At 53.1% G+C, this 21,497-nt stretch overlaps 1 protein-coding gene across 1 annotated transcript; it reads right to left on the bottom strand.

Moving 5' to 3' along the window:
* Positions 1–100: 100 nt before the first annotated feature.
* Positions 101–20,905, bottom strand: NYNRIN (NYN domain and retroviral integrase containing). The gene is made up of 9 exons (XM_069486278.1): positions 20,790–20,905; positions 20,435–20,648; positions 11,226–11,884; positions 9,541–11,100; positions 8,602–8,732; positions 8,357–8,453; positions 6,630–6,731; positions 6,311–6,412; positions 101–4,786 (listed from the first exon to the last, which is right to left on the bottom strand). Exons 2-9 carry the CDS (start codon positions 20,630–20,632, stop codon positions 1,939–1,941), a joined length of 5,697 nt encoding a protein of 1,898 aa, XP_069342379.1. The 5' UTR covers positions 20,633–20,648; positions 20,790–20,905; the 3' UTR covers positions 101–1,938.
* Between the last annotated feature and the right edge of the window lie 592 nt (positions 20,906–21,497).

Genomic DNA, 21,497 nt, shown 5'->3' with positions numbered 1-21,497 from the left:
CTGTCTGGGAAACAAATAGCAGCCATACCCCACAACTGCCCCCACCCTCCTCGGTCCTATAATTAAGCCTGAAGCTTGAAAAAGAACTAGACATTGGCTTCAGTTTGATTCGTTTATTGACAAATCAAATGAAAAAATAATTCACTTAAAAGGAGGGTGTAAGATCATAAATGTAGTGAAGAGGAGGAACGTGTATGGCACCAGGGAAGGAGGGTGAGGTTGCACATCCCACTACAGGGGGGGCAGGAAGAGGAAGAGAAGGGCCGGGGAGGAGGAGGAAAGAATAGCTGCTACAAACTCCACAGCTCACCTTTCATCTTCTCAGCTTCACCCAATCATTCTTTCCTAGACAGGGTTAACAGCCAGAAATGTTGTTTAAGGGCAACATCCAGGCAGTTGTCTATAAGATTTGGGAAACAGGGAATTCGAAGGAAATAGGATTTCGAAGGATTCTCTAGCTTGAGCCTGTTGCCAGAACGCTTTTCTTGAACTGGGAGTCAGGAAGCTTATTCCTGGTCCCAGATCAGTCATCAACTAGCTGTGCGACTTTGGGCAAGTCACTTTCCCTCTGTGGGCCTCTTTCCTCTGCTGTAAAACAAGCAAGTTGGACTTGATGGCAAGTTCTCCTTTGGCTCTAACACTCTGCAAGGCCAAGTTTTCTGGCAACCTGAGCTAGGCCAGGAGACTGGCCCAGCTTCTGGAGAGATGAAACTACACAGCAGCCTAGCCAGTGACACGGCCGGCCCTTACCTGGAGCCTGCGTGTCCCACAGCGGCGGCAGCAGCAATTCAGAGGGGTGAGTATAAGCACACACACCTACGAGAAACTCACTCTCACGGCAGAGAATGGTTGTGAGGGATCTTGGGTTTTGCTGTCACAGAAGGCAGGTCCAAGGACTGGGGGGTGATCCAGACAAAGCAGTCACACACTCTGTAGGGCCCGGGGTCTGGGGTGCAGTGGAGGTGGAAGGGGCAGAGGGCTGTGGGCTTTGGGAAGGGGGTTGGGAGGCAGAGCCGTGCCAGCACCTCACCCTGTGCCAGGCTTTCATTGCAGACGCCCTCCCCCCCTAAGACGTCAGGCCCCCTTGGTCTAGGAGAAGCAGCTCTTCAGGTAGAGATGCCACACTTGGCATCAAGATCCTTGATTCCTGTGAGGTCAACACCATCAAAACAGGGGGTAGGAGTTGTCTCCACTGGCTGGAGTCAAATGAGGTAGGCAACTGGTTTCCCCCTTGCCCCGCCCCCCGCCCCCTGTGCTGACGAGTGGGTGGCTTGTGGCTGGCCATCCTCCCACTCCAAGCTACTGCCCTCAAGGCCCAGGAGGACGGCCAGCCCTTCCTTGACAGCTGGGCAGGCTGTGCCTGGCCGGCTTAAGAAAGCTGACCGTGCCGCTGGGGAGACAGCTGCCTCCCCCCGGCCCGCATGAGCTTGTGTCAGTTGTGACAACTCTAAGGGCAAACGGCCCCCAGATGAACAGTTTGGGGGAAGGAGCCCACATTCAAGGTTTCTGTTTGGGAGGGGACTGTGGTTCTAATTCTGAGGTCCGGAGCCACACTGTCTCATGGTTAAGACACTAAGTCGGGGGAGGGGAGGGTGTGCACACCATTGCACACCTGCGTGTATGTGGCAGGGGAAGAGGATACTTGAGGAAAAGACACTGAGCCTGGCCGACCTTAGTAGGGGGACTTCCTATTCCCCAGTGTAGAACTGCCAGGGCATATCTGACAGCCTTTGGCAAATTCTCTAAATACCCCAAACTGGGGATGTTTCCATGGGGACACTGGTCCCTAGTTCAAGGCAATTCAGCAAAGCTTTATGAAGCAGCTTCTCTACAAAAGGCACAACTGAAGCCCCCAAGGGCTGAGAGCACTGCAGGGCAGGGGAGGCCTAGCAGCAGAAACCCAGGACCCCTGGAGTGGCGCTCCCCCACTGCTCCCATTCACTGCTCCGAGACCTTGAAGGACAGGGGTGTGCCACTCTTGGCAAAGGCCTTCATCAGACTGCTGGGATAGATGCACCCCAGCTTCTCTGGAGTCGGGAAACCCCACACCCTATACAGAGACAAGCTCAGTCGGTCCCCAATATAGAAGGGACCAACCCACTTCGCACTGCTGCCATTCCTGGGGAGGGACAGCAAGAGGACCTGGTCACCCACGTTCCACTCCTTCTCCTGGCTCTCCCGCTTGAAACGCCTGTTCTCGGCCTTCTCGTCCGCCTTGTCGGCCACCCTCCAGTGGAGCTCCAGAAGCTCCCCAACCAGCTGCAGCAGGAAGATGTCCATCTTGAGCCCTTCAATGTTTGCACTGCTCATCTCCCACCAAAGGGGCTCGGCCAGCCTCACCTCGCCCCCAGTTAGGACCCGGAACGGCGTGGCCTCGGTGAAGGAGGCCCTGAAGGCCAGGTGCAGCAAGGGCAGGGAGGCGGCCCACTTCTTGCCATGCAGGAAGATGAACTCCTTGAGGGCCCTCTTGAATTCCCAGTAGGCGTCTGAGCTTGTCAGGCAGGGGAACTGGAGATTTCTACTCAGAGAGGTCACCTGGGCTCCCAGGGCCAGCCCGCAGCTCACCAGGACGTGCCGGGCAAACTGGGGGCCCTGGGCTGCCTCCAGCCTCATGGGAACACCCCACCTTGCAAACACATGCTGAAGCAGCACCTGGGCCACAGCCTTGTGCGTGTAGGGCTTCAGTGGGAACGCCTCCACCCACCTGGTGTTGGGGTCGGCCACAATAAGCACATGCTTGTGGCCCTCCTCACTTACAGTGACCGGCCCCACCACCTCAATCTGCAGGCTCGACCAAGGGGCAGTCGACCTGAGGGGCCACAGGGACTCGATAACCTTCAACTCGCTGCCTATGAGATTTCGGGGGATGCAGAACAAGCAGCTCCTGCAGTAATATTGCACGTGCTCCTGCATCCCGGGCCACCACCCCAGCAACCGCAACCTCTTGTAGGTTTCCTCGGGCCTCTGGTGGGCTCCCAAGGGGATGTCATGGACAGAGAAAATCAGGTCTCTCCGGAGCTGCCTCGGGACCACCCAGACCCTGGGCATCTTATCCCCCTTGAACATAAGCAGGCCACTCTCCGTGTCGAGGCTGAGTGAGTTAAAGGCAGAACTGAAGGGCGAGGAGCTGGGCAGTTTCTTTCCAGCCTGCAGCTTGGCGATGATATCAGCCAGGGTGCTGTCACTCAGCTGCAAGGCCAGCAAGTTGAGCCTCCTGCCCATGGTATGGGGAGTCACTATAGGGACTGGCACATCCTTTGGCAAACTCCACCACTGCCCACGCCCCTGGGCACCCTGCTTGGCCAGGGTGTCCACTGTCACAGCAAACAGAGAGCCCCGGTAGGAGGTCCGGTAGATAAATGGGGGGGATGAGAGACCGGAGGTGAGGGATATGATGTAGGAGAGCAGGCTTGGGTGAGGCAGCGGGGCCCCATCGGAGGACAGGAAGCCCCGAGCCCTCCAGAGCGGCAGGAGCTCCCAGAGGAGGCTGAAGATCCAGTTGCAGTGGGTGAGGAAAACCACTGGGAGCTGGGCCTGGCCGAAGCGCTCCAGGCCACAGGCCACGGCTGCCAGGTGGGCGTAGGTTGGTGTGTAAGGGGAGCAGGAGAAGGAAAGGGAGACAGGGGGGCTGGTGGGAGATAGGACATAGAGACCAAAGCCGGCACACCACTCATCCTCACGGTAGAAGCAATAGCCTGACATGTGAATACAGACGAAAGTGGACAGGTCGGAGAAAGGGGGCAGAACCTGGAAGAAACGAGGTATCGAGGAAGCAGGCGTCAGCAGCCGGTTTTCCCCCATTAGCCCCTGGAGAAGGGTCAACTCCAGAGCCCTCTTGCCTTTGTCCTGTACCAAGAGGGACCATCGGATCAACCAAGCTTTGGAAACCCTGCGGCCCTCCCGTGCCTCTGGGTCCACAGTGGTTCGGGAGGCATAGGAAAGGTCCAGGACCACCGGGGTGTCTCCAATACAGCGGGAAAAATGCTTGAGGGCCCAGGCCACGGCATAGGGGCTGTCTCCCCCGGACTGGGGGCCCTCGCTCTCCTCGTCAGGGAGGAGGGGCTTTGAGGTATAGGCTATGGGGTGCCTCCGCCCGGAGTGCTCCTGGTGGAGGATGGCCGTCAGGGCCACCTGGCTCACCATCACCTCCAGGCGGAAGGGCAGCTGTGGGTCGGGGGCTGTCAGGCAGAGTGCAGACACCAGAGCCCGCTTCAGGGCCAGGAAGGCCTTCTCATGCTCCCAGCCCCACTGCCAATCTGGCTTCTGTTTGAGGAGTCTGTGCAGGGGACCCACAAGGGCTTCATAGTCAGGGATCATCTCCTGGTGGGAGTCCATGAACCCCACAAAGAAGGAGAGTGCGGTGAAGTTGCTGGGGACGGTTAGCTGGGCCAGGTGGGCAAGAATCTGCTGGCAGGGAGCCTTCCCATCCCAGGGGATGCCCAGGTAGGGAGAAGCCACCCCTGGCAGGAGATCGATGTCTAGGGCTCCATCGGGGGGGTCGTGGAGGCTGAGGCATCGGAGGATTTCCTCCAAAAGGGAAGGGCACTCTACTCCGAACACCAACGCCAGGGAAGAGTCAAGGTCGTCCTCCTCAGCCAGCTTCTGCATCCCCTGCCCCTCTCTCTGCTCCTCGTCCTGCCTCTCCTCCTTGTCCCTGATTTCTTCCATCTTGGGCAGGCTCTCCAAGTGCCCAAGGTCAGCATCATCACTCAGCTTGGAGGCGCTGGCTGAGCTGGGAGGAAGGGTCTTCCACACCTTCAGGAAGTTGGCAATGTCGGTGTCCAACCTACACCAGATCAAATGGAAGAGGGAGCGGGCAGCCCCACCCCGACAGGTCATTTTTTCTAGGGAAAGCTGCATCTGTGGAAACCCCACAGAGCCTCACCCATTCCTAAGTGTCCTGAGACCAGGCCAAGTGCCCCCCTGCTGCAAGGCACAGGCTCAGCTAGGCTGGGCCTCAAAGGCTTCCCCACATCCTGCATGTGCCAACTCTTAAGTATAGAGAGTCATCTATGCATTGGAGGCTTATCAAATCAAACCTCACTGACCAAGTGACACTTAAGCCAGTCTTAGGTCTCTTAGGTCAACAGTTTATAAGAGATGACTAATGACTTCCATCCTGACCCCAGGATAAGCAATCCAGGGGGAACTCAACAAATGGAAGGAAAGCCTGACAAGGGACTTGGGAGGACACAGCAGGCAACCTTGTCCAAATCACTTTTTTCCAAACTGGTGAGATGAGACTGGGGGACCTGGCCCAGGAACCAGTGCTGTGCCCAGAAGGTCCTGGCCAAGGTGCCCTGCTGGGAGGCAGGGAGGGTGGGCAGCAAGGTGGCTCAGAGGTGGCGGGGACCAGAGGAGCTGAGTCACTGCAAACCAGTTCTGCTGGTACCAGAAACGTGACCTTGGACTAGTCACTTGCATCTCAGATTCCTCAACTATAAAATGGGGATAGTGGTCATTTAGGTCTAACTCAAGTTGTGAGGTTCAAATGAGATAACATGGAAAAAATCCTACTTGGTGTAGACTCTGGACACAACTCGCCTTGGACACAAAGAAACAAGAATGAGACGTTCACTGCAGCACTGGCACCAACAGCATGAATGGAAATAGCCAAATGGCCCTCCACAAGAGGACAGACACATCTGTGGGGTCCTCGTGTAATGAACACTACATGGCCATTAAAGTGAGCTACATGAATTAGCATAGCATACATCTGAAAAAACTAATAAGACATTGAGGCCGGGCGCGGTGGCTCACGCCTGTAATCCTAGCACTCTGGGAGGCCGAGGTGGGCGGATTGTTTGAGCTCAGGAGTTCGAGACCAGCCTGAGCAAGAGCGAGACCCCATCTCTACTAAAAATAGAAAGAAATTATATGGACAGCTAAAAATATATATAGAAAAAATTAGCCGGGCATGGTGGTGCATGCCTGTAGTCCCAACTACTCGGGAGGCTGAGACAGGAGGATCCCTTGAGCTCAGGAGTTTGAGGTTGCTGTGAGCTAGGCTGACGCCACGGCACTCACTCTAGCCTGGGCAACAGAGTGAGACTCTGTCTCAAAAAAAAAAAAAAGACATTGAGCCCAAATCCCAGTTGTGGAAGGATATGTACAGTACTAAAGCATGTGTGTAAAATGTTAAAACTACTGTTTAACATAAACATGGATGCATAAACGTGGTAGAAGCATAGAAAAGTATAAAAAGCCAAATCACTCTCTGTTCATTATTAAGCACTAGAGAAATGATGGCAAACACTAAGAGGAAGTTTCTGGTCAGTCCCAGGAGGCTCTGGGAGGCATGACCTATTACCTGTTTGGCTTCTTCAGAAACTCATCTAAGGTGGGGCCGTTACGGCCCAGGGGGTCATCTGGCACCATGAAGAGGTTCCCCGCAAAGGTGAACGGCAGCAGGCTGGACCGGGGAGAGACGACATGGTCACAGACAAACCCTGGACCCACCCGTGCCCCGTGGCCTCCTGGCGTCTCGCAGGGGCTGAGCCCCACGTCCCCCGGCAGGTGCTGGTGAGCACTGCCCCAAGGCCCCTTTCTCTGCCCCAGCCTCTGCCCTGCCAGAGCTGCCCAACATCCAAGGAGAAGGAATGGCTTAAGCCTCTGGGGAGCCGCCTTACCGATCTTTGATCAGCAGTTTCTTGGAATTGTTCATCAGGATGTGAATCGGCTCATTGGTCACAATGATGCCATCTGTCTCCTCCGCCAGCTTTACCATGAACCTGTGGGGAGAGGAGCAGTCACTGACGACCAGTAACCAGCCCCCTCACTTCTTGGGTCCTCTGGGAAAATGAACTTGCAGCTTCACATTGAAGTGTGTCAGACAGAGCCCATCCCCTTCTCTGTGCAGCCATCACCGATAGCCCCCAGGAGGGTGAACTTGGATGCACACACCCCCAACTCTATATACACACACCCCTATTATACACACAGGCACGTACACACATGCACACAGAAACCCACATACTCGCCCACATTCACACTTGCCTACCTGCTGCCTCAGTTTTTCCACCTTGCAAGTCAGAGATAAAATACCTACCCCATGGGGCAGGGGCAATATACGTAACCTAAACATTTGTACCCTCGTAATATGCTGAAATAAATAAAATAAATAAATAAAAAAATAAAATGCCTACCCCATATTGCTTTGAGGATTAAACCGAATGAGATAATGCATTTACGTGTCTAGCCCAGTGCCTGCCACACAGCATACACACAAATACTCCATTATAATTCTTCACCAATGTACAACATTCATATACATGCAAAGACATACATACACACATATGATAACATAAACAAAACACACACCTGAATAAACAATTCATTTTTCCAAGGGTCACCTCTCCTCTAAAGAGGGCTGTGACCAGAAAAGAAAGCAAAGGCTACCTGCGTCTCAGTATCCTGGAAGATCTGTATCCTGCTACCCCAAGCATGCTATTCCACCAGTGCCCAGCAGAGGGGTCTTCTTCAGGAAAGCCATTTTCCTTCCAACCCAGGCCTGAATTTAGAGGCGCTTAAAAGACTTTACCCCGGGGACTAGCTCTACAAGGAGGGATGCCTGAGCTGCCCTGCCCAGCCCTTCCCAGGCCTGAAGTCTGGGTGGGTTCCAAGTCTTGGGGAAAGTGGGAAACATAGAACTTCTCCCTGCCTGGCATGGGGATGCCTAAGTGAAGCTAAGACCTCTGTCTGCCGGGCATCAACTCCAGCCCAGGACGAGTGACTGTGACAGGGCCTTCCCTGCCCTAAAAGGCAGCGTCACAGGCTCCCCTGTGCACACTGGTCCTGCAGCCCTTCTGGGGAGTGAGTGCCGAGGACTTACAAACAGGCAGGCACTCAGGGTTTCGGTGGAGCAGGCCTCTCCATTTCCAGAGCCCTGCCCAGGGCTCCCTCTGCACACAGCTACACACGTACCTCCCCCAGTGCTGGAGCTTAGCAGGAAGAAAAGACTTAAGCAGTTCCTGGAGACAGGAACTTCAACCCAAACTAGCACCCAAAAGCCTGGGGTACCTATGACACTCACTCAAAGCACTAGGAGTTAATCCAAAGCAGTGAGTATCAGCCAACAGGCCATGGGGAAGGAAGCCTGTCAACTAGGGAAATGGAGCTCCAGAGTCCCCAAATCAGGAATGACCCTGGGGCTTCAGTAGAGCCAACCCTGAGCCCTCTCCTCACTAGTGTCCTTCCCTCTGCCTGTGGAGGGCCCATGCTCACACCCTCGCTGACATGATCCCCCAGACATGTTGGCCTCCATTTCCCCAGAGAAGATGGGGCAGGACTCCACCTGACACACCCACCGGGCCCAACCCGCTGTGCCCTGCAGAGGGAAGGCCTGCAGCCTGCACACCTGTAATCATAGGTGGTGATCTTCTTGCCATTCTCCAGCTGGGAGGGAGTGATCGAAAGCATCTTGAGTGAGTGTAGCTTCGTCAGAAAGTGGCTCTCTGGGGATGAAGGGCAGAAGACAGAGATGGTCGGAGGAAGGGCTAAGTGGAAAAGGCCACAGTGGGGTGGCCGAGGGTCAGGCCAGCAAGGCAGGGAGAAGGCAGCCTGGTGACCCTGGAGGGACTGGGCAGGCATCAGGCACCTCACCTCTCACCCTCCGGTTCTTCTTCAGCTGCCAGGTGGGTACAAACACAGTGACCTCTCGGTGTCCCCGGTTCCAGAAAAACTGCACTGCCATGGCAATGCCTCGGCAGGAGAAGAAGTGCTGGAGGCCGTGTCTGTGGAGATGTGAGAGAGGAATGGCCCTTCCTGACCCCACCCCCAGCCCTAGTCAGCCTGGGGCAGCAAGCAGCAACGCCAGGGCAAACTTCAGCACCAAGACACCAACGATCCCCTTGTCCCTTCCCTGCAGCCTCAGACATTCTGAGAGCACCCGCTGGGTGCGGGGCACTGCCAGACGCTGCGTGTGTGTATATATGTGTAGGGGCATCGAGGGCAAGAGGAGGAAATCAGCCCCTACACTCAAAGAGCCCAGTTTAGACATTAAAGCACACAACTGTGCGCTGGGAGTGTGCTCAGCACAGATAACTACCTTGTGTCAAAGTAAGCAGTTTTGCAGGTATTTATGCTAACACCTCCACATAGCAGTAAGTACTGTGCAGGGAGGGATATCTCTAAGAGCCAGCATGGCCAGGAAAAGCTTCAGAGGGGATCTGTGCTGGGCCTTGAAGTTTGGGCTAAAAGTTTAAAAGCTAGCCTGGGAAGATCATGGGCCTTGGCAGTGGACAGATCTGAACCCAAAGGCCAGCTGGGCCCCTTGCTGGCTCAGGGACCTCGGGTAAGATGCCTCACCTCTGGGCCTGCTTCTGCATCTATCAAAGAGGGAGAACAGAAAGCTACCCTTACAAGGCCACCATGAGGATTCAATGCACACCACCTGGCATGCAGTGGCCACTCAACGTGGGCCACTTCCCTTCCACCTTTTCCCCATGTCACCCACATGAAGGTCGGGAAGGGATATCCACACTCCATCCCCCAGGGATACCCTGCCCAGCTCCCCAGCGCCCCCAGCCCATGGCTACTCACACCATGGCCACGCTGCTGCCGTCAATGACCACTCGCCGCAACCCCTGGTTCCCAGGTTCCTCTGACAGGTTCAGCTCAAAGGGCGTATTCAAGGCCTCATGGTACCTCTGGAAGCTGGTCACTGTGCTGTTCGTCTGTGGGTGGCGAGGCAACTGCCTCGGGGCCCCCTCCCAGGGAGCCCCCAGGAGCCCTTCCATCTGAGACCTGTGTTTACTGTTGAGGGCCAAGGTGCTGCTGGGCTGGGGACCCTGCCTTCCTCCAGCCTCCCCCTGGCCCTTTGGTAAGGAGACACTACCCCTTGATGAGAGCTGGACCTCACTTAGAAGTTTGGCTACATCCAAGGCTGGCCCTGCATCTGTGGACCCCTTCTGAGCTGCAGGCCTTTGGGGAGCTCTGGAGGCTTTGGGGGTTGCAGATGCTTTGGGAGCTGCAGGTGCTTTAGGAGCTGTAGACCCTGTTTTAGCTGCAGGTCCAGTTTGAGCTTTGGGTGTTTGGGGACTTGCAGGTGATGTTTTCGCTGCAGGCATCTTCTGAGCTGTGGGAGTTTTTGAAATTGTGGGCACCACTTGACCTGCCGATGCCAGTTGACCCACAGCTGCTTTTTGAGCTGTGGGCACCAGTTGAGCTGCTGGCTTTGTTGGAGCCGAAGGCACTGTGGGAGCCACAGGCTCTGGGTGCACTGCCGGCATCATCTGGGCTGTAGGCACTTTGGGAGCTGCAGGCAGCCCTTGAGTTGGGTGTGGGTTTTCAGCTTTGGACACTGCTGTAGCCACGGGCACTTTGAGTATTTCAGGCACTGTTTGAGCTTCAGGTACTGACTGAGTGGTCATGGACTTCCCTTGAGCTGGGGGCGCCCCTTGCCCTGTGGGCAGCACTGGAGAGAGTCTCTCCTTCAGATCCTTACAGACCAACTGCATACTACCTTGATCCCCAGGCTCACCTCCGGTTTGTAGTTGTGGTGTAGAGGTCAAGGGTGGCCCTATCTGAGGAAGTCCTGGGCTACTTTTGTCCTTTATACCCGAGCCCCCTGGGACCACCAATAAACTCATGACTTTTGAGGTGGTCTCTGGCCTCGGGCAATTCTGCAGTACTACCTCTCCTCCCAGTCCCCTAACCGGTCCGCAAGCTGAGCTTCCCACACTGGGCAGTGGAGTCAGCTCCTTCTGCTTCCACTCCAGATTTAAGGGCAAAGGATTCTGCCCTGGCAGCTTCAGCTGAATGGGGCTCAGCGTTCTCTGCCAGAAGGAAAAACTAAAGTACGCCTGGGACAGCAGCCAGGCCAGGTGCAGAGAATGCAGCTCATTGATCCTGCAAAAGGTTGCGGCAATAGCCCCTGGCCACAAGGGCCCAAAGGCTTGCCCGGGGGTCCAGGCCTTCACGGGTGGGCACACAGGCAGGGCTGACACTGGAGGCTGGAAGAGGAGCTTATCTTCTACCCTCGGGACCTTCCTTTGCTGCAAAAAGGCTTGTGTGTGGTTCGCAGAGTCCTGGCTGCTGGTGGCTTGCACTGGCCCGTCCTCTTGAGCACTGTCCATACCATTTTGGTTGTTGGAACCGACCCTGGAGGAAGCCCAAGTTTGTTGAAAAGATGGGAAGGCCACTTTGGTCCCAAACTACCACGATTTCCTCAGGATCGGGGAGCAGGGGTAGGGTCAGGGAAGCTAGACTGGTTTTCAAGAACTTACCGTACCGGCTGGCTTGTGGCCTCCTGTTGTGTGCTCTGCGCTGGGATCAGCGATGCGGTGGCTCCCAGGCCAGCTAATCTCTTTGACTTTTCTGGGCCCCCATTCTGAAGGGTCCCCACCTCCAGGAAGGGCGCAGGACTCTCTCCCACGGACACCAGGGCTGGGCCTTCCTTCTGCTGCTGGGGAGGGCAGATCAGGGCCTCCGGGTCGGAGTGGGTGTCGGAGATGCCGAAGCGGCTGAGCCACTCGATGATGTCCTCCTTGCCCGCAGCATCTCGAACCAGGCTCAGCAGCAGCTCCTGGACCGCTGGGGGCAGCTGCAGCAGGTCCCCTGCATACTGGTCACCACGGATCCAGACCAGGGCTCCAAAGGCCCGGGTCACCTCAGCCTCCCAGATTCCCCGGGGCGTGACCAGAGGGGCAGGGCCCCAACGCAGACGCCCCACCAGTTCCTCTAGCCAGTTCTGGGTCATGATGAAAGACTCGGTCAGCCCTCCCACCATCAGGGAGCCGGGGGGGCCAGGCACCAGGTAGGCCAGGGTGCTCCAGCAGAGGCAGTCCAGGAAGAGGCCCTGGGCCCCGAGGAAGGCGCAGTGCAGAATCTGTGGGTATCGAACCTCCTTCCACAGCTCCGGGCTACACAGGCCCTTCAGGTACTCCTGGACACAGTGGGGAAAGCACAGGGAAGTCAGCCCTTTAGGGGCCTGCCACTGGCTCTGCCCATCCCACCCAGAAGGCCAGCCCCTCGATAAGCATGTGTCCTCCCCCTGCCTATCATGAGCCGAATGACTCCCGTGTCCAGCTGCTCTGTCCCTGGTCCTGCCCTTCACACATCCATTTCTTTCCAGGGAACACTGACAGAATGAGAGGCCTGGGACAGAGGAAGTGTGTGCTCTGGGCTGGGATCAGGGACGCAGTGGCTCCCAGGCTGGTTAATCTCTTTGACTTTTCTGGGCCCCCATTCTGGATGGTCCCCTTTTCCAGGAAGGGCCCAGGACTGTCTCCCATGGACACCATTGCTGGGCCTTCCTTCTGCTGCTGCGGAGGGCAGATCAGGACCTCTAGGTCGGAGTGGGTGTCCACAGCAGAGAGTCCTGGCCCCTGGACTTGGAAAGAAGTCAGGCTTGGAGTCCAGGGACCTGGTTCTAGCTCCAGCTTAACCTCAGTCAATTAGGTTAATTGTGGGAAATGTATCTTCTTCTCAGGGCCTCAGTCTCTTCACCCATAAAACAGCAGGTTAAACTAGATACTCCTGAAGTTTAGTCCTCCTCTGGCATTCCTGAATTATATAACAGGTACAGGGAAGTGGTTGCACACTACTGAGTACCTGCCACGTCCCAGGAACATATGTGACCTGGGCCAAGTTATTTATCACCCCCCACCCTGTGCTTGCATTTTCTCAACTGTAACATGGAAATGATAACACTTTGTGCCTCCTTAGGCTACCGTGAGGCTTCAGTGAGTTAAAACGCAGGAGGTGCTTAGGATGATGCCTGGCGCTGCCTGTTCCCATCTTGCAGGCTCAGGGGGCTATGCAGCTTGCCCAAGGGCACAGGGCTACAGCGTGAGTAGGCCAGGATAACAACTCATGTCTGTCTGAGTCTGAAACCTCCTCTGGCTGACTGCACAGTGACTACAGGGTAATCCTGTGGGATCCTGGCTTAATCTCCCTCCAGAAGGTCTCTAGCACAACCTGTACCTGTGATCGTAGTAACTCCGTTGCTCAAAGAGACAGAAGAGGAGATAAGCCACCAGGCTAATGTCCAAGGAAACCCTGCATATACACACAATGGATAACCAGAAGGAAGGCCTCTGCTGCTCTGGGCAGACCAAGACCTCAAGTTCACAGGGCTCACACACACATTCTTTGGCAGTGGCTGGGATGGGAGAAATTGGGGTTCCTCCGCTCTACAGCCGAGTTCCACCAGCATGGCCCCAGGAGTGCGCCCTCTTAATCAACCAACCCATATGGACTGCTTATGCTCTCATGTCCCTCCATATCCCATGTCTTGACAGTCATCCCTCTTCCTGCTTTCCCCTGACAGTTCCATTAGTGAGAAAAAGCTCCACTTTGGATCTCCAACAGCCACCCTGAAGATCACCCCGGTGCCTCTTGCTCGGTACCCAGCCATCTCTCCCTGCTTGGGCCTATGCTCACCTCTTCCATCTGTCCTAGGCTAGGCCACAGACCTGCATCCCTTCCCCAAAGGCCCTGAAATACACACAGGTCTAACTCCTTTCAATCAGTCCAAAACCAGCACAAAACCTGATGGACATCCCAAGCCAACCCCTCCTGCCCAAACCTCGGCTGGTCCCATTGACCAGCAAGGGTGACTGACCAGGTGTGGGATAACTCTCACAGACCTTGACAAGTGCTCCCCACCATGTGCACCCGACATTCCAATGAGGTGAAAACCATCCACAAAAATGAGCCTGGGCAACATGGCGAGACCCCATCTCTACAAAAAATTTAAAAACTAGCCAGCTGTGGTGGCGCATGCCTGTAGTCCTAGCTACTTGGAAAGCTGTGGCAGGAGGATCGCTTGAGCTCAGAAGCCCAGGAGTTCAAGGCTGCAGTGAGCTATGATCGGACCGCTGCACTCCAACCTAGGTGACAAAGCGAGACCCCATCTCTTAAAAAAAAACCGAAAAGATGTGCTATGGAAGATTATCGGTGGTTTTCTTTCTCTTTCTGCAAAGACGTTAGAATATTTATTTTCAGTCAATGAAACAGTTGTTCCATCAACTGTCTAATACTTTAATTAAAAGATATATAGGAACTGAGAGAATATTTAAAAGAATACATCTGAATTAATATTTATTGAGGGACTTTTACACACATTATCTCATTTATTCCTCCCTTGGCCCTATAAAAAAATCACTATTATCCCCATTTTAGATGAGCAAGGCCACATGTCCAAGATCACACAGACAGTAGGCTGGATACTCAGGCACTCTGACTGTAGTCTGAGGCCTTAACCATGATGCTGTCTACAGTGCAGAGTGAGAAAAGATAAGGAAACAACAGGCATTTACAGCCCTGAAAATACCTGGGAACAACTTTTCTGCCTGAGGCCCACCTAGACTCTTCTTTCCAAAAGGAGAAGAAGCAGGAACAACTGGATGGATAAATGACACAGATGAATAATAAAAGGCACACAAGAAGAACGACATATTTGTAAAAATATATTGCCCAATGTCCCACAGGTTCTTTGTCAACTTTTAAGTCAGATAAACACATTAACACCAAGTATTTTATTTATTTATTTTTTATTTTTTTATTTTTTATTTTTTTATTTATTTATTTATTTTTTTTTGAGACAGAGTCTTGCTCTGTTGCCCGGGCTAGAGTGAGTACCGTGGCATCAGCCTAGCTCACAGCAACCTCAAACTCCTGGGCTTAAGCAATCCTACTGCCTCAGCCTCCCCAGTAGCTGGGACTACAGGCATGTGCCACCATGCCCGGCTAATTTTTTTCTATATATATTTTTAGTTGGCCAGACCATTTCTTTCTATTTTTAGTAGAGACGGGGGTCTCGCTCTTGCCCAGGCTGGTCTCGAACTCCTGACCTCGAGCGATCCACCCGCCTCGGCCTCCCAGAGTGCTAGGATTACAGGCATGAGCCACCGCGCCCGGCCAACACCAAGTATTTTAATACTGTTTTGTACTTGTCAAGGTGCCTTATTACTTAACATCTGACTTAGGATGCTCCTTTCTCCCAAATCAGTTATCAATCTTTGTTTACTTTCCAGAACCACCCCATTTACACCACAGAATACTCAAAAGGCTCAGAAAATGACAGTACCAAGAAACTCTGGAAATGGACATGAAGGGGAACATGAAAAAAGGCCAAGTTCTTTAACGAGCAGTTAGATCCAAAGGCCCAACCACCTCCAACACACACACACACACACACAGAGGCTGGGCAAGTTACTTCCTACCTTCTAGGGTTTATTCTCTAGGGAGTGGAAAACAACAAGGTCTTGAGATTAGATGTTGACATTTGAGAGTGTGAGTATTATACCAAAAATGTGGAGGAAGAGAGGAGGGTCAAATGATGTATACGATGAAAGCTGAATACAGAGAAACTCATTCTTCCCATTCAGAGATTTAGCAGCCAGACCTGGACCCTTCAGGCTGGAGAATAGAGAAATACATTCTAGAAAATCTGGCTGGCCCAAGAGCAAAGACCTAAAGATGATGGCATGTGCTCCCTAATAGATAGTACACCCAAATCTCTACAATCAAGCTAAAAATCAACCAGCTTTGCCCACAGCCTCAACCCCCAATCAGCTTTTTATCTTTCACTCATCATCATGAAAAGCACATGCAGAGAACTTCTAATGTGAAACACAGAGACCAAACCATATAGGGGGGAAAAATGCAGCCTGAAAGAAGAAAACCTAGACAGCCAGAAGAAAACTTCAAAAACTCTACTATCATTATTCTCCACAGAAAGACAAAAGAGAATATATTAATAGTACACGCTGAACAAGAATAGGATATTATTTTCTAAAAGAGAAGACATAAGGGACTTTTAGACATTAAACATATGATGGTAGAAATGAAAGACCCAAGAAAATGTTGGAAAATGAAGTTGAGAATATCTTCAGAAGACAGAACAAAAAGTCATAGTTTGAAAATAGGAGAAAAAATAAGAAAAGTAGAGGCCTTCCAGAAAACTCACCATCTGAATAGGAGTTCCAGGGGAGAAAGCACAGAGGAGGAAACACGCAACAAGATAGTTTCCCTAAATTTCCTGGATCTGAATAACATGAGGGTCCAGGGAGAAGAGCCCACTGAGACCGAGAGCACCTGACAGTGGATGAAAGCAGACCCATGCGAAGGGTCTCTTGGGAAGCCTCCAGAATATTAGGGAAAACCACAAACTTCCAGAGAGAAAAAAGCATCTTATACAAAGGACCGTGGGCCAGAATAGCTTCAGACTTCTCAAAACCAAGGTGTCAATGGAGAATGCCTTCACATTTCTGAAGGAAAATAATTTTCCATTTATAATTTGGTATCACCCAAACCATCAAACAAGTAACCTTCAGATATGCAGCATGGATGTATGGATATGCAACCTCAATATTTTTCCTCCTATAAAACCTTTCTCAGGAAGCCACTGGAGAGCAATTTTCCAGCAAATCAAGGATGGAAACCAAGAAAGGAGATCCAACATAGGAAAGAAGCAAAAACAATCTCCAGGATAATGGTGAAGAAAAGTCTCAGAATTTACTCATCCATTCAACAAATCGCTATTGACTATGAGCCAGGCAGTGTTTTAGGATGTCTACTGTTATTATAGAGGGCAACTAGTTCAGATTGTAGAGTATGACCCAAGAGACGAGCATGTTGAAAGCAGTCAACCAGTCAACAGCATACCCTTTGCCACTGCAAAGGGTAGTTTCATCTTTTTAACTTGATGAAACTACTGATGGATATGCTCCATCCACTCAAGGAAGGGAAAGACATGCAGTCCAGGAAGCAAGGTATTTAACAAAGAAAAAAGGCAAAGAATGCCAAAAATGACAGCAAACTGAAGTCTTGGGATGACAGCTGTGCCAGCCTGGAAAGAAACTGACCAGACAGAGGAAGGGATGTCTCCAAGAAAAAATCTGGAATCAAAAGAACACCTTAAACTGATAGATTGGCCTTGTAGACAACTACTGAGAAACTATTAGAAGTTTTAAGAATTAGCAATAGGCATAAAGAAAAACAAGCAAATTGAAAAACAAGGAGTTCTTAAGCTCAGTGAAACCAAAAAGAAAGAAAGAAAACAAAATTGTAGCACACTTCAATGCTTAGATGTGAATGCTATGTACATAGGTATAATGAGGCAATACTAACTATAGATTTAACAGAGAATTGAAATATAACTATCTTGGGAAGAAAGAAGGAGTGGCACCATAAGGGAGCTAAATGCTCACATACAATAATGGAAAGTAAAAAAGATAACATCTAAAATTGATTAATCAAAAGATCACAGTATCTACATGTGAGAAATGTGGAGCTGCATAAATACCAGAGCAAATTCTGTCTATGGGGAAGGGTGCTGAAGAGGGACAGGGCAGGGAACCACTATGTTGTCTTCTAAGCTTTTTAAAAATTATTGGAGTTTTCAGGAAAAAAAGAAAAAACAAACAAAAAATTATTGGACTTTTTAAATGTGTATTACTTTGATAAAAGAAAATTTAAGTTTAAGGAAAACGAAGGATTAGGTGTCCACAACACAATCAGGTGTGCTGGTAAATGCTTAACAATCAGCCAGGGGTGGGAGACAGCCCTGATTTGTAGCATTTGCCAATTTCTGTGGTGTAAATATCCCCATCATGGCTGTAACTCCTCCACTGGCTTACAAAATTCCTGAAGTTTTAACAGTGCGTCAATAGGAGCCAATTCCAGCACTCCCCTGACCACAGCTAGCTCCCATGGCACTGCTCACAGTTAGTGCGTGGCAGGGACAGGGGTAGGGAGGCTTCCATCTAACAGCCAAGCCAGAAGTCAGTAAGCCACGCCCTGTCCTGGAGCTCCAGAACCGAGTCTCCAGAAGTCACCCTCTCCCACTGCCACTGCCTTAGGGGTCCCTGTCATCATCCCCCAAAAGGAGAGAAGTCAATATGTCGCCTCTCCTCTCTGCCACCAACCCCATCCTCATGTCATTGCCAAGGAGGGCAGAAGAGCTAAGCAGAGCTTGTCCATGGGCTCTTCTGGTCATTATTAAAACCCTCTTCACCACTCACTGGTTTCACATCAGAGAGGCCAGCCCTCCCCAGGGTTTGTTTTGCTGCCTGGGAATGTGATTTACAGCAATGTCTTCAATATTTTGTTAAATCCCACTACAAAAAAACAATTTAAAAGCACTCAAGTTTTACAGAGATGTTCCTGGAAAATTAGCCACATATAATGTAGAAACACACCCAGCCCCTTCTCCAGAGGATGCTGTATCCTTCTTGACCCCTCCTCCCCTCGGACCCAAACAAGCCACCCCCACTCTCAGCCCAGCCTCATCCTGCGACCTCCAGTCTCCCCAGTCCTCTCTGCCAGTTGGCCCATGTACAGGAGGCCATTATCAAAGTGCACGATTCTGTGTCCCTGCAGCTGGGACTCGGGTCAGCCACCATGAACCATTATACCATATGGAGACCACAAGACATCCCTACACTTGGAAAATGTTCATGTTGCAGACCGTTGGACCTTAGAGAGCATTAGATCTAAGCCTTTCGCTTTATACACAGGGAGACTGAGACTCAGAGAGGGAAAAGGACTTGCTCAAAGTTATACTGCTAGTTATTAACAATAATACCTGACATCTATGCTTTATAGCTCTCCACATTTTGCTGACGTATTTCAGCATGCATTATTTCAGCTGACTCTCATAACCCCTCCATGAAGTGAGTATTATTATATTCTGTTTTATAGATGAGGAAAGAGGCTCAAGAGAGGGTAAGTTATTGGACCCAGGTCACCCAGTTAAAAGGTAACAAACCCCAATCTCAAACTCTCTCCACCACACCCTTCTATCCTGGCTGTAACTTGGTGACAGTACGTCAAACCCAGATCCCCTAACCCCTGGGACAAAACCTATTCTTCCCACCTTCCCCGTTCTCCTGCTCCAAATCACCAACAATCGCTTCTCTCTGCCCATTCTGCCGCCGCAATAAGGAAGGGAGGTACCCAGAATCCCCTCACACTACGTTCCCACTTTCAATATCGCCTTTCCCAAGGGGAAGACAGAAGGGAACTGGGGGACTGGAGTGGGAATTGGGGGAGCCACTGGTTTCACTAAGAGGGCCTGGATGGGAGCCCGGGATGTGAGGATACCTGGCCTGAAGAACCCTGCAGCAGCAATCCGGGATTTAAGCAAGGAGCAGGGGAGCAGGGCATCTCAGAAAGTGCTAGTCCCATAAAAGGGTGAGCTGTTGTATTTCATAGTAACAACAAGGTTAAGAACTCAAAAGGCTCCTCTTGCTGACCTACCTTATCCCAGCTTCTGAATCTTCCTACTCTCAGGACTCCTGCACATCTGTTCTCTGGGCAAACACCCTTCCCTCCCCCAGCACCTCTGTCAAAATTGGAAAAACCGCTGACACAGCAGCTCAACAGAGGGACTGAGGGAGGAACTTCAAGCCTGCCTGTGGGCCTCAGGCCAAGTACTGAGCTTCTTCCACCCGTGGCCTTGGTCAATTAGGATATAGGCATAGACCCAGCTGTGGAAGGCATGTATGCTGGGGAAGGTAGTCTGAGGCAGAGGGAGGCTGTGGCATTCCTACCAGGAGAGATAAGATAAATGAATCTGAGGGAAGAGGTAGACCTTGTGGGGACAGGGGAAGCTGGGAGGCCCAAGTGGAGGAGAAGCTTGTGCGAGAAGCCAGGGAGGACACAAGAGAGGCATGCTGTGACCTGGCCTGTCCAGTGTCCAGCCCCACACAGCAGGCCCTTTCATCTGAAAGTCCACAGTCCTCCCCCCAGATCCCCACCCATCTCAAAGGGCTGGTGCCTTCCAGAGCAGCTGCACCCCACCCTCAGCCCCTGCAAGAGGCGGCCTGGGGCATCAAGTGTGTGGAGCAGGAAGCCCAAAGCCCTGGTTCTGGTTCAACTCCCACCTCCCCCACATACTCCTACCTCACCCTGAGCACTCAGGTAGGCCCCTTACCCTCTCTGGTCCCCAGTGCCTCATCTGCAAAATGCCAAAATCACTCTGGAAGCTTCTTTAAGGGCCCCTCCAGTTCTAACTCTCAGAGGCTCCAAGGGGCAGCCAGGATTTAAGGCGACTTAAAAGGAGGCAGAAGGACCTGGGCCTTCCAGAGTCTTGGTAGAGAACAAAGAGGTGTGTTGCAGAGACCACAGAGACGCAAGGCCTTAAGTTGCTGCCCAGACAGAAAAGTGGAGCTGCGGGTGCTGGCCATGGAAGGCTCATGGGGGGACACACACCCAGGAGGCTTCTCAGAGCACTTGAGGGACGGAGGGGACAAGCAAGAGAGAGGTGGGGTAGAAAATAAAGAAGGAACCAAAGGGAAAGAGGACGTAGGGAGGGAAGGAGCCAAGCCTGCAGATCCTGAGAGGCAGGAGGAAGGCCCAGTACCTGCCACTGCCAGATCCAGGTGGGGGTGGGGGGGTGGCCTCTGGCGACAGCCTTCTTCCGGGGGACAGGGGAGGGATGAGTCTGGCTGGAAGGGATGGGTGGGGGTGGGGAGAAGCTGTTTACCTTGGCTTTGCCCATGTTCTCCCGGGGCCCCTCGAGCTGCAGCCAGAAGTAGGGGGTGTCCGGGCGGCTCTGGAAGGCATTCAGCTTGACCCTGAAGATGCGCTGCACTTGCAGCCGCTGCCGCTGCACCCGAGGCTTCGATTTCGTCTGCACCATGAACCATTCCTGCGCCGGGGGGTCGCCGCCAGAGAGGAGCATGGCTGCCCCGCCCGCCCTGGAAGGAAGGAGACGACAGTGTCACAGGGGTCCCAGCGCAGGAGGCGCCCCAGCCCCCAGCCAAGGAGCCCAAGCCACGCCCCCTCCTCCCTGCGGCGCGCCCCCGCCACGGCCCCCTTCCTGCGGGCTCCGGACCCACCCGCCACCGCTCGGGCGCCCTCCCTCCCGAGCTCCGTCCCTTGCGACAAGCTCTTCCAGCCAGGGGTTGTAGCTCGGGGTGGGACGGTCGGGCTACAGCCGCCCTTCCCTCCGCCCCCAGACTTCCCCAGCCACGGCTCCGCCAGCCCCTCCTGGATAAACTCTTTCTCCGTCTGCTGGGTAGCTTAAAAGGGCGCGGGAGGCGGAGGGAGGGGGAGACGGGGCGGGGAGGAGGGGGCGGGGAGGGTCCTGGAAACCTCTGCCGTCCACCCAAGTTTTGGGCCCAGAGCCAGCATCCAGGGGTCAAAGTTAATTTCCTTCCACGTTCCCCTTTCCCTAGTGGGAGGAAGTGGGAGAAGATGGAGCAGAGGACTGGTTTCAGGGACCCTCTCTTGAGATTTGGAGCAGAGCTTTCTCCTCTCCCCACCCCAGGGCCTCCCAGGCGTCCTCCGGAGAACCTCAGCCACTCCTTCCCTTGGAGGAAAGGGTTAAGGCAGAGCTGGGTGGGGAGCCCAGGGTGGCCGGGGCCGAGGAAACTCTGGGCTGGAGACCAAGCAGGAAGGAAAGGGTAGCAGCGTTGACTCCCCACCCCCCACCGAAGTCTGGGGACGGCCTGGGGCTGGCGGGCAGCCCAGACCCTCCTGAAGCCCCCCAGGGCTGGAGGGGCGGGGAGAGCTGCCAGAGTTTTCAGACTTGAGTTGTTTATGAA

Source organism: Eulemur rufifrons, chromosome 2 (assembly GCF_041146395.1).
Source record: "Eulemur rufifrons isolate Redbay chromosome 2, OSU_ERuf_1, whole genome shotgun sequence".
Classification (NCBI taxonomy): domain Eukaryota; kingdom Metazoa; phylum Chordata; class Mammalia; order Primates; family Lemuridae; genus Eulemur; species Eulemur rufifrons.
Note: the sequence above shows the minus strand (reverse complement) of the source record. Positions and strands in the feature narration are given on the sequence as shown.

Coding starts and splice junctions, on each gene's coding strand:
- NYNRIN (XM_069486278.1), bottom strand. CDS start 20,632: ATGCTCCTCTCTGGCGGCGACCCCCCGGCGCAGGAATGGTTCATGGTG. Junction 11,101..11,225: donor GCCACAAGCCAGCCGGTACG/GTAAGTTCTTGA, acceptor GGCTTCCTCCAG/GGTCGGTTCCAACAACCAAA. Junction 8,454..8,601: donor GAAGAACCGGAGGGTGAGAG/GTGAGGTGCCTG, acceptor CTTCATCCCCAG/AGAGCCACTTTCTGACGAAG.